The 13,358-nt window shown below is 35.2% G+C and overlaps 2 protein-coding genes across 7 annotated transcripts in view; one reads left to right on the top strand and one right to left on the bottom strand.

Annotated features, from left to right (window-relative positions):
- Positions 1 to 3,353, top strand: part of LOC129952885 (rab3 GTPase-activating protein catalytic subunit) — a 60,036-nt gene extending 56,683 nt beyond the window's left edge. Inside the window, exons 3-8 of the mRNA XM_056065816.1 lie at positions 1,707 to 2,095; positions 2,153 to 2,284; positions 2,345 to 2,448; positions 2,502 to 2,627; positions 2,689 to 3,030; positions 3,093 to 3,353. Of these exons, the coding sequence (XP_055921791.1) occupies positions 1,707 to 2,095; positions 2,153 to 2,284; positions 2,345 to 2,448; positions 2,502 to 2,627; positions 2,689 to 3,030; positions 3,093 to 3,239 (1,240 nt within the window). The 3' untranslated portion in view covers positions 3,240 to 3,353. The remainder of the gene's footprint in view (positions 1 to 1,706; positions 2,096 to 2,152; positions 2,285 to 2,344; positions 2,449 to 2,501; positions 2,628 to 2,688; positions 3,031 to 3,092) is intronic.
- Positions 1 to 13,358, bottom strand: part of LOC129952884 (TLR4 interactor with leucine rich repeats) — a 184,126-nt gene that overhangs the window by 43,118 nt on the left and 127,650 nt on the right. The window lies entirely within an intron of this gene.

Genomic DNA, 13,358 nt, shown 5'->3' with positions numbered 1-13,358 from the left:
AGTATTATCTTCAAATTTAAGCTTTGGCACAACTTTCTTTAAGCAAAACACCAATTTTCTAACTCTAATTGTTTAATTCGCTTGATATGAATGTTTTTTTTTTTAACAATGGTTTTTTTGACATTTTATTGTTAGTGATGCCAAATTGTTGTTTTTTTGTTGGATTTTTAACTTCCTATTGTAATTGTTTTTGACATTTATCGATATGTTCTTAAAACTTAAATCCATGATTTTTAAAGTGATGGTTTTTCGTAAGTTTAATAATGTATCCATTTAACAAAAATTGAGCTTCGGGTGATACGTAACGTAACGTTAATTTGCATACTTTGGAAGCGGTGTTCAAGTGTCATGTTAGTGTATTCGTATTGAAATGTCAAACCACCCATAAAATAATGTTGTCAACCTTAAGTTTTTTTGTCGTTGACGTTTGATTAAATTTCTTAAAAAATTTCAAATGACAGTGTTTTTTTACATGAATTAAAGTCCTTGTAAAAAATTTTACAAAATTAAGGTCTTTATTTAAGCAGAAAGCAGTTTAATTTTATTTTTGAAATGATATTATTTTGAAGTTCTTCATGCAAGCTAAAGTTATATACTTGCGTCAGTGTCAGTCATAAGACACTTACGATCACGGTTATTTTTGACATTTCGCTCATGTTGTTTTTAGTTGCAGTGATACCAAACTTTTTTTAAGGATTTTATTGACTTCAAACGAAGTTTCTTTTATTAAAAATGTCAGAAATATCCTCAGGGTTTTCTAGAGTTTACTTAAAGGTTGTTAAAACCCCATTTAAAAAAAAAAGACTTAAAGGTATAAAATAACTGGAGCTGATAAATCATTAAGAAACGTCATTGTCAGGAGTAATTTCATATTTGTCACTTTCAAACAATGCATCATATATTAAAATGTTCTTGTTTAGAATCAGAGTTGGTCCTGAAAATGCTCCACTTTGACTCCCACAATCATAATAACAGAACAAACCTCATTAATCACCGCCTTATTATTATTTTTGTATCTAACTTTTTCTTGCCTATCTTTGGTTGCCATCAAACAATGGCAAATGGATTAATACTTGGCTTTTGCTCCAATTCAATTTGTGGTGCGATATTAGTGCTTTCTGTTTCTGCCTAAGAGCGGATCGAATCGAAACCGCATCAAGTTGTCTCTATCATCGTACCCCATCGAGCCGCGCCTTAAACTGTGTGTTTAATTTGCAAATGGAAATGAATGAAAATTCCAATGACCTAGCGCACCAAACTCCTGTGTGGAAGGAAGGAAGTTTGCCATTCACATCCTTGTTCTGTAACGTCATTTTGAAATTACCTATACTCTCTGCTCTACTGTATTTGCTGGCTGGCCTGGCACATTGTCGTCGCATAGTCAATTGAGTTAGATTGCAATATCCTGTTCAACAAATGCAATAGTACCTTCAACTTGCATAGTGGTTGGTTTAAGGACGAAGTCGTTTCCATCTCGTCAGCCTCGTAGATGGTGTTTTTTGGTGTTGGTTTGGTGGCTTTTTCCTTTCCTTTTGGCGGTTTAGTGTGAAATAATGCGGCAAGGAAGTTCTGTAATTCATTTTGATTGAAAGCACGGAATTAACCTTAAGACTTTAATTTTATCTTGGAACTTTTGATTGATTTACATACGCAACGTAATAGTCTTGAAATTAATTTATTTTATTTCGTTTTTGTTTGTGTTTCAGGATTGCTTCAGGATTTCCTGATATGCGCACATGTCTTTTGCATCAAAAACTTCAGATGCTTAATATTTGCATGGAAAGACGTCGTATTCGGGAGTGTGGTATGCCATTTGCATCCTCTGAAGGTGAGGCGGCGGTCTCAGTTCTGAATCCAGAAGATGAGACCCAAGAAGACGAAGCAACTGATGATGAGTTCTTCGATTGTTCCGATGAAGAGTCAACAAGCAGTGGACCTTCGAAGCCTCAAGGAAGAAAGTCTAAATTGGGAGATATGAAGTTGATTGATTCCGATGAGTTCTTGTATGTTCCAGCTACACAAGATCCCGTACCGAAGACTGAAGATCAGCTATTGGATGATGCTGAGGTTATGTTGAAACTTGGACCTGGTTCTGGTCAGTATGCATTGTTTTGAAAATTTCTGAATATTTTTGACTTTTGTCTTTCTTCAGGACTCTCAACACAAATGATGTGTTCTTCTCTAAGATCTGATATGGAGAGTTTCAAGGCAGCAAACCCAACTGCGAAGATAGAAGACTTTATAAGGTGGTATAGTCCACGCGACTGGGAAGAGGAAATTGATGGTAAGTTGGAAAGGCATTTCAAAACACTGTATCACATTTTCCAATTTTAATTTTCTTCAGAGGATGGTAAAGTGACTGCAAAACTAAGCACAAGAATGACAGCTCCCGACAATACTTGGCAGAATGTCTGGAAACAAGCTCAACCAATTCCGGCTTATCGACAGGTTAGTACTAATTTTTTTAAACCTCTTCTAACAAGCTAATTTTCTTTCATCAGAAACGACTTTTTGATGATACGAATGAAGCTTTGAAGGTCCTTCACTATTTGGAAACTCGTACCATTGGTGAACTCTACGAACTCACAGTTGTAGCACTTCTGCATTCCGCTGTTTTAAAGCTAAAGGTTTGATGTTACAGGTTCAGTTTTTTTTTTTTGTCACTTAAACTGGTCTTTTTTCTTTCAGGACATCGTCATGTATTCCAATATTCTCGAAGCATTCAACAATCAAATCGAAGAAATCCTCTCTGATCTGTGCAAGTTATCCCGCGACAACGATCAAATTCCAGATGGTTCAGTTTTCGAGCTTTTGAGAAAAATCCAAAATCTCGAGACATCACTATTTCAATACAAGAATCTCGAAAAACTCTTCCCCCCTCAAAGTCCACCAAACGAAAAAGAGAAGAAGATCATGGTTTTATCTTTGGGAGGTGATGAAGTTCTACTGCCAGGAGCATCTAAAAATACCTTCGCACGAAGAATTCTTGAGAAATATCGTTTGGAAGTGGGTTCTTCAGACAGTGGAAAGGTATAAAAATATACATAAAATTCAACGACCTTCATGTCATGTCATTCTTATTTTCTGTAAAGGTCCTTCCGGATCCAGCAAGCAAGGAGTATGTCATTCGTCTTGAGAGTGAATCTTCTTCTAGTGGACCACAATTCCTGCGAGCTATATCCAGTGGTTCTCGTATAAGACTTTGTGGAGCATTCTCTGAGAATACGACCTTCGTTTAAGTTTTTTGTTGTTTCAATTTTATTTTTAGCTTAAAAATGTATTCCTCTTCTATTTCTTAAAACTATGTAATGGTGATTGGTTGGAAATAAAACTTAACTTGAGACAAAAACTAAGACTCTGAGTTGCTACTACGAAGACTTTGTTGCTTTCGTCAGCATCCCATCCACCACTTATGTCGTCATAAAAACCCAGTAAAGATTTGTAGAAGCAGCATTTGAATAACAATATGCCACTCACTATGTTCATATGATTGGGGGTATGATAAATGAGATGAGGGGAACAACTTATAGAAGGAAGGTGCTTTCGTTTTATCTTAACGTACACGCAAGCTGCTAGCTATATAATTAGCACATTTATATTTCACAATGTTTTGATGGAATAGACATAGAGGATGCAGAAAGTGGAACTTTGGATTAAATCTTAAAAGCTGAGGGAATGGGGGGGGGGGGGTGGTGTATGATTATAGTGAAAGTGTTCATAAAAGCATCAGTTAACTATGATATGAAGATTAAGGGAAGAATTAAAGTTGAACGTTTTATATTGATGACTAGACATCCACTCCACACATGTAGACTAAAGAGGTACATAGATCCGACCAGACATTCAAGCTTCGAGGTACCTTACATATTAATGCGTGCGCAAAGTTTCATTAAACCACAAATAATGATCATCCGTAACGGTTTAAGTGCCATAATAACAATAATTGGAACTTGGCAAAAGAATAAGAATAAATTAAAGAAGATGTATAATTTTGCATGGTACTATGTAATTTCTGTAATTCGAAATGATTATAAAATTATCAAGATATTATATGTGAGCTGCTGGGACTGGGATTTGTTAATTTTAGGAAAATAAATTGTAAGAATGAAATTAATGTGTTTGTGAAAGAGATTTAATTTGCTTTTTATGCTTTCATTAACATATTTTGACTGAACCTTTCGATAAAAGGTTTCATTTTTATATTTAAAAAAAGGACAGTTTTTCGGGAGTGTTCAATGGATGTTTACTGTAAATAAGAATTTTTGGCAGTGGAAAACGACATCAGCCAAATGGATACCGATGCAACGGTTGCTGAATCTTTTCCTTTTAGTGGAATTTTTAAAGGTCTTGAATCCTTTACCTATCAATTAATTTAATATTAATTTTTATTTTTCAATCAATTTGTCCAAATGGCATTTAGGATTGTTGACCCATTGTGAACATTTTTTTAATGTTTGTTTTCAATGAACAAATTGGTTAAGGTTCTTTCTGTAGAATCGTCTTCGAAAATTAGCAAAATTAATTTTTGTTGCTTGCTACTCTGTGATTTCTTGGAAACAGTAGGAATTGATCAAAAATGCTGAATTCAAAAATGACACAAGCTAGAAACTTCCACTGGTTGTGGGCCCTACAGGTTTCATTATTTCTTGACATTTACACCAAATCAGAACCATTAAACTCCTCATCTACTACATATGTATGTACATACATATGTATATAATACATATGTATATATAAATATTTGGGGTTGAGTTACCAAAACGCACGAACCGATTTCGAGGATTTTGCATTCGTTGGAAAGGTCTCGGGCTCCGTGAGATTTATAGCAGACAAAATTCAGTACAATGAAGGAATGATTCTGATTGAGGATCAATGCTTGACTATTGCAAACAAGCAACTGATTGAAGTAGGAATGATTGCGCCAATCAAATCATGTGACATAGCTTTGGCGTAAGTATCATCCGGGATTTCTGCAACTCTTCTAGATGGCGGTCGTACTGCACATTCTGCGCTTAAGTTGCCCCTCAATTTAAAGACATTTGATATTCCAACATGCCATATTTCCCGATTGGAAAATTGTTGATGCAATGCAAGTTCATTGTTTGGGCTAAGGACACATAAGAAAACACTGAAGGATCTTCGACGGAGTTACATCTTTGGCGGCTTGATAATATTTTTGGCAGGCGATTTCAGGCAGACGTTGCCAGTAATTCCCCGTGGAAAGTCTGCGTATGAATTGAATGCTTGCCTGAAGACATTACTTTTGTGGAATAACGCTTAAATATTATCGCTAACCACTAATATGAGAGTTCAACTTCAAAATGATCAAAGTGCTGCACAATTTTCCAAACGATTGTTGACTGGAAATGGAAAAGTGCCAGTTGATGCGACAACTGATTAATTACTCTTAATAACGACTTTTGCCGATTTTTAGACTCTCAATTAATCAAACATTAGTGAGAATTATCAGAATTGTGCTTGGTTAAGTTAACGAGCAACTTTCGCCGAAAAAGAATAATGATGTACACGCACTGAATTTCACCATTCATCCAATATGGCGATTTGGTGACTTACAACTCCGTTGATTCCATAACAAAGGACGATGATTCCATAACAAAGGACGATGATGTTGTAAATTATCCAACGGAGTTTTCGAACTCTCTGGAGTAACCAGGATTTCCACAACATAACTTGCAACTAAAAGTTGGTTCAGTTATTATGATATTGCGTAATTTGAATCCACCGCGACTTTGCAACGGAACTTGACTTGCGGTGAAAAGACTTATGCCGAATTTGATTGAGGCAACCATTATTAACGGAAAGTACGCAAGTGAAAATGTATGTATTCCTCGAGTACCAATGATTCCGACTGATCTTCCGTTTGACTTCAAACGATTGGAATTTCCGCTTAGCATTGCGTTCGCAATGACAATTAACAAGTCGCAACGCCAATCGCTTAGTGTTTGCGGGATAAATTTAGAAAACTATTGTTTTTCACATGGGCTATACGTTGCGTCTTTACGAGTTGGGAAACCAACCGCTTTGTTTTTGTTAACGTCAGACCAAAAAACAAAACATGTTGTTTACCAAAGAGCACTTCAATGAATTCATTACTGTTGTGAAAATAAATACAATTTTTCCTTTTCAAATATAAAACAAAAAACTAATTTTTCTTCATATTTTAATCCCCAAACGAAATGTTACAAAAAACGAAGCCATCTGGTGGCGAAACGGAGTTCGTCTTCGAGAAATAACATAGTTAAAAATCTTTACTTCCCAAATTTTCCCTGTTTCGCTATTTGTGGTTAATGTAGCTGTAGCCTCGTCTTGTTGGTAATAGACGTTGTTTTCATTTTTAATTTCATTAATTCCAACCAATTCCAGCCCTGAAAATCCATGGTCCCATTCTCCGTAATAATTGCAACTGGCTCATACTAACATAAATAAGTAAGATCCAATCAAGTCGGAACCGCTAGCCAAGAAACCGCATAAAACAGGACAAAAAGTTGAGGATGGAAAAAGTTTTCCCAATAATTCTTCGATCGTCCGAGCAATAAATGCGATAGTTCCTAAGACTTTTTTTCAACGAAAATTTTAATGAATTTCAAAGACGCAATAATCTGCGAAGAAACGGCATTGCTGTTGATATAATAATTAAGATTTCTGTTAACTGAACTTTAAAATCTTTAAGCTTTTTTCGCCACCAAATTTATGTAATTACAACGGTCTGTTCCCACTCTTGACCAAAACTGCCAATTGTCAACAATGCTGTTCCACACTTCACAATTGGGTGGTTTGGACAGAAAGAGCGCTCACGAGAGAGTAAAATAATTTCCCATTATGACAAATTCTGCCCAAGAAATTTCTTTGGGCAGAAATTGTTAATCTGCCAAATGTCATACTGAGGTACGTACATTTATCGTTATTAGCGTTGTCTGTATGGTTTACTTCACATTGAGACAATATTTGATAAAAAGCCGTTCCACCATCTTTTGGTAGTCTGTCAAAAGTTGGAAACAACCCTAGTAAGGCTAGCTTTTCAATATACTTTCCAATAAAGTTAATAAAATTGGAAGGCAACTTTTTGGCAATTGCCAAATTTCAAGGCTTTGTTGAAGCGGTTTTCGTTAAATTTTGATATTTTTTTTAAATATTTTTGTGAAATGTCAAAAGATGACAGATGTCCAAATATTGGGATATTTAAAAAGAAACCTTTTATTTGAAAAACCGTTGATTAGTAAAACTCCGCTTTTATGATCAAAAATGTAAGCAATTATATTTCCGTCTTTGGCAATCACAAAAAAGGGATTACTGTTTCAAATTATTGGAGGATTATTGAACATTTAGAGACCTCCTTTAATTATCCTATAGCTTTTCTTGGAGTTAAGTTGTGGTTTGTATTTATAAATAATCCCAAGTGACAATATTTGTGACAGGAAGGATTAAACAGTCTAAAAATTGCTCTTTAATAAAATCATATTCTCTACAGGATTCGAACTGAATGAAAAGCTTTTATTATAATTTCTATTATCATTTAAATTAATTGAGGTTTTCTATGAATCAAAGAGCTTACAAATTCAATAAACTCATCAACAAAGAACCCGCGAATACTATATCCTTCGATATTTAAGCAATTCTTCTTTTCTTTTCAATGAATGAAAAGTATCGCAATACCTTCCTTAATATATTTATTCATTAAAATAGGTATTTTGGATTAACTTTTTGATTCCTATATAAGGATATATAATCCAATCCATAGAGATTAACTTGTCCTTATATACAGCTAGCAGAATAGTAGAGGAATTGAAGTTTTTCTCAGTCAAGCTATGTTCAATTTCTCATAGCATTACCTAATCCTTGAAGCTTAATTCAGTTATTTTTCTATCCTTAATCAATCCACGTCCAGTTTTCTTTTCTCATGCAAATCTTTCATTTTCTACTTTGGTACCTTTATACCGACTTCTATATATTTTTTGGTGTCCTGATGTATGCGTTTTTATTCTGTTTAAATTAAAATCAAAAATAGCACAAGATAAACCTCGTTTCTCTTTATATACCCGATACGATATGCCTGCAGTGAAAAGAATTGAAGGAGCAGCAGTAGCATCATCTGTTAGGTAAATATAGGTACCAAGGACTTCTGCTGCCATCATCAAGGACCAAACTCTACGACGAAGGCGAAGGTTGATGCACAAAATTACGGTAAGGAAATAATTTCAAAAAAGGTACTATACACATAAAATATATATTCGTGTGTATGTAAGTTCGTAAGATGAACGGAACGAATGCAAAGATTAGATTTTGCTTTCGTTTTATGCTTCGGAATTAAGGAAATTTCCCATTTGGTAAGACGGAAAATGAAATAACCGGAGTAAAAAGAAAAATGTCTTGCCGGGGTTGGTTCTCTCTTCCAAATGCCATTCAACTATTCAACCAGTATGTACAGTACAACCATTTCGAGCTAACTATATGAAGCTATTTATATACTCATCTTCAATTTGAGGTTGATTCTATATTTAAATATTAAACAGTTTAATGCTTTGCAGCATCAGCGAAGCGCCCGCCATGGCATCGCAAGTCCCACAACCACCATTCCGATTCCCAGAGCAGCTGACGATGCCGTCAGGATATTGGACACCCTCCAGACCTACTCTGCGGTACTTCTGCTATCCCATCCCATTCCTTATTCGCCTTTCTGATTTTGATGTGTATAAGGACGAGCGACAGACGTCTAAGAAGGTTTAGGAAGTGTGTAGCGAGTATTTTTATGTTGCGCATTTAAAATTTAAAAAGCAAAAGTCCATCGCACTGTTTCGGTTCTATTCAAAATTATGTTGAATCCCACTAGGAATACAATTTTTATGATCAACGCTCACAGATGACTGCTTCTTCTGCTTCTGGCAGCACCCGGAACCCGGAAAGGACATCAAGCAGTTTATTTCAATATAAATGTTCAGTGTGCAGTATGAATATAATAATTATGCACATCAATGGAGACTGGAGACTAAAAACGCCAATTCCTTCCTTTCATCTAAAGAAAAGGTGCTCCTGAATAGAATAGCAATCGATCACCTTATTCAGGTTTGAGCCTTACGTGTCTGCAATTCTTCATATAACATACTGCATAGTAAACATATTTAATTAGTAATCTGAAAGATTTTTACAAGTGCGCCGAGTTCCAAGTGGCAAGTTCCAAGTGCCGAGTTCCTAGTGCCACATGCCACATACCGCGCCTTCCACCTTTGCTCTTTTCTCTAACATCATCGAACTATGATCCAATGTAATAGAATATGCATGCATATATCCACAGGGTCCTTGTGTAATTAGGTGTAGGGGTGGAGTTCTATTAATGTCCTGAGGCCTCTGATAGAGGCTCTGATAGAGGGTGAAAAATACACAAAAACTTTTGAATAGGTCGATTCTTGATTATTTCATTATTGGGAATATATTGAACAAGTTTCTCTGTGTGTTCTCCTGTATTCCCAAAGGCATTATCGGCTTCGGCTTCGGCACTGCACATACCATATCCGACGATTCATAAGGGCATATAACCTTTTGTGTGTACTTTATCGCATTAAGCTTGAATTTAGGTTGAAGTTTTTAGCTCATAAAAAATTCGTTATGAAGCTATTCAAACTATGGGTAGGTGGTATACAATATTTGTATAATTCGTATAGAGGAAGCTGATTTGGCATTTATGCAGATGAAGTGGTTTTTCTGAATAAGAATTTATATCTGATGTGTACCTATGTTAAAAAATACAACAACGAAGAATTGACGGATGTCGTCATGACGTTTATGAGAGAGAATGAATGATGATGGTCATAGGCTTATTTCAGAGGTCCATATTTGCCTAACCTAATGGGAGAGGATTTAATGTTTAATTCAATTTATGAAACTAATTTTGTAGATTTTCATTTTTTGTTTGGTCTATTAGCATAGCATTATCAAAGAAGTATTGTGATTTCGGAAAAGTTGATATTTAAATTAAAGATAACGAGTGTTTTTTCAAGAATCCGACTTATTGACGGTTTTTAAAGATAAAAGTGAAATGCCAGTTCAAAATCAAAAACGGTGGGCCTATTGCTTTGAGTTGAATCTTAGGGTGATAGAACCAAAGAATTTTACGAAGTACCTTTCATTTTATTTCCCTATTTTCAGGAAGTAGAAGAGTAACACTTTTTTCCAACCGGTGCTTTTCGCCAATTTCAGATTTGTCAATAGAAACATTTTCTCTTGAATCCCACAATCTAAACTTTAATTTTTTGTTGTTAAGGTTTTGAAGTGCGCAATGTGAAAAAATAATATATTGGGTGGCGCAACAGTCCATTGAGAACTAGAACTAGTGACTTATAACTCTCCACCATTCCTGTGTACTGTTGTCAGGGATGGAGGGGACCTACTGTCTTAAGCAGATTCTGAACGGCTAATTTGAGAAAGCACTTTCCATTTTATTTCAGTTCCTTGCAAGAGGCAGTACCCATGAAAGAAACTTTAGATGGAAAAGACAGGGATCGAACCCAATGTAGTTTCATTATTATTAGGGATATGTCCACAAATACTTGTTGTTATGGTGTGAACAGACTTTATAAATAAAGAAGTTGAGGATTTAATTTGATAAAAACTTTATGAACACAAAAAGTAATACGAATAGTAATGTTTTAAAAAAAAATCTTTTCAACAACATTTTTTGAGTTTTTGTTTAAATTTCAAATCTTATACTTTGTTCTTTTTTAAACTTTGAAATGTAGTTGCATTGTAGAGATGGAACTGGATGATGTGATTGTAATATTTCGTAGGGTGATTCAATTATTAAAACCAACTTTCAGTAAAACTTTGAAATAATAGTACCAAATTCAAAAGGATATCCCTATTTCTTCTTAAGTCATAACCTTTAAAGCAAGAAAAGCGTCGGGTAGCTATTCTTACTGCGATAAAAATATCATATTTCTTTGGAAATGACATTCTCGTCCTTACATAGATCATATTAGTCAATATATAAATAGTCTTGAAGAATAATGGCTTGAGTCCAATAAAAATTATTCCGATTGGAATTAATACATACTAAGTTCACTTTCTTAGGATTGTAATCAAATGTTTATATTTCCTGTTTTCAAATACCATACATGAAAAAGATTTGAATTTGTTTTAAGAAACCCTAGAATAATATAATGTTAAAAAATCGTTCAAACAGAATCAACTGAAATCTCAAACCTTCCTATTTAGTTCACCCTCACGTTCTAAATAAGATTTTATGTATGTCTCCATATAAATAAGTTATTACAAAAAAACTTGTCAATCTTTGGTTAGGTAAGCACTTTTAAATTCGTTCTTCTCATTTTCATACTTTTTGAACACTCTCATGAGTTTTTATGAATATATTCGGTGAAAACTAATTTAAACTTTCAATGTTTGCGTTGAGTTGATGCAATTATTAAATGTGTGCGTGTAAATTGACGTTTTAGCTTTTAGTCAAACTAAAATGACAGTACTTCAGGATCATTAACTGGTCACTTTGCTTCCTCGATAGTGACGTTGACGCCAGCGCTGATATGATCACAAGTTTAATTCTCTTGGGAATGAGAACTTTTATATACAGAAAAGGGTTAAAGTATCATGGTTTGATGTTCGCTATAGAGCCAACCGTACTGAGGAAAGCCGGAAAAAGTTCAAACAAGCCAGGAAGGCCTGCAACGCCCATATTCAACGGACCAAATTTTTACATGAACAAATTTTGGGCAAAAAATACTGCAATGTCCCAAAGGCAGTTAGAATTTTTGGTCATTTGTAAAAAACATGAGGAATTCTTCCTCTTCATCGATTCCTACGCTCGTTGTCAATGACACTCCTTTTGTAAGCTCTTTAAAGAAAGCTTATCTCTTTGAAACGCAGTTCGCCGCCAATTCTACGCTGCCAGTGAGTTTTAGATTTTAGATTAGATTTAGAGTATTATGATATGACTCCACCTGTACTTGGGCGAGTTAGTGATTCTATGGGACCAATCTAAACAAATATAAATCCGCTGGTCCGGTGGTATTTACGCTATGGTTCTGAAGAGGTGTTTTTCAACGCTGGCAAAACCACTGCGTTACCTTTTTCATCTGTCCTACTCCTCAGGTCTCGTTCTGAGAGGATGGAGAACTGAATTTGTTCAGCCCATCCCCAAAAAAGGCGAATCACCCTCTAATTTTCGACCCAATGCACTTACGTCCCTTTTTTCCAAGTTCATGAAAACGCTGATTAGTTATTAGCTCAAGAAAAATCTTGAAGATCGAAAGCTTATTAATGAGCGTCAGTGGGGTTTTCGAAGCAATAGGTTCACTGGAGATCTCATGGTTCATCTCACCGAACAGTTGAACAAATCTTTTCATAGTTTTGGAGAAACTAAGATTATTGCAATTGATATTTCAAAAGCATTTGATATGGTTTGGAATCAAGCTCTCTTATCGAAAATGCGTACTTTCGGTTTTCATGAATCAACCCTTCATTGGATTAGTAATTACCTTTCAAATCGTTCAATACAAGCTGTATTGGATGGACTCAAGTCTGAAAATCACAAAATAAATGCTGGTATGCCCCAGGGCTCTGTTCTATCTTTAACAACTTTTCTCATTTTTATTAATGATCTCCTGCCTGCAACTTCTAATCCAATACATTGTTTCGTTGACAATAGTACTCTTAGCTTTTCATATTCGTTTTCAGTTTCACATCCCTCTTCTTCGGATGTTGAACTGCAACGACAAAATATGATAAACTCATGAAATTTCGAACTAAATAGCATTGTACAACGTGGAATAAGAAACCACATGGAATTTGATGCTTCGAAAACCCAATGCTGTCTTGTATCGTTAAAGCGAAATATACCCCCCTTGCCATTATCCATAGATGGCACTTGCATCAATTAGACCAAAACACTCCGATATTCTCGGTATGTGTGTCACCAACCCCCTCTTGTGGAATGATCACATACGTGATGTCGGCAAAAATGCCGCAAGGTGTTTGAGTTTCCTTAGGCGATGCAAGAAATATTTCACTACTTCTGATCTGGCTGTTATCTACAAGACTTATATACGTCCAAAGCTTGAGTATAATTCCCATCTCTGGGCTGGTGCTCCTGAAACTTACTTAAGCCTCTTGGATAGCATTGAACGTAGAGCATTTAAATTGATAGATGATAATATCATCATAAGTTCATTTATATCGCTTGAACATAGTCGTAAGGTCTCTTGTCTTACCCTTTTTTACCGTGAAATAGCCAGTTGCATTCCTCCCCTTAAACAGTTCAATCGTAATACTCTCGCTTCTAAGAATATTCATCAGTATACCCTCGAGCCCAACTTCGGCATTGTCAAATACGG

Source organism: Eupeodes corollae, chromosome 3, assembly GCF_945859685.1.
Source record: "Eupeodes corollae chromosome 3, idEupCoro1.1, whole genome shotgun sequence".
In the NCBI taxonomy this organism is placed as follows: Eukaryota; Metazoa; Arthropoda; class Insecta; order Diptera; family Syrphidae; genus Eupeodes; species Eupeodes corollae.
Note: the sequence above shows the minus strand (reverse complement) of the source record. Positions and strands in the feature narration are given on the sequence as shown.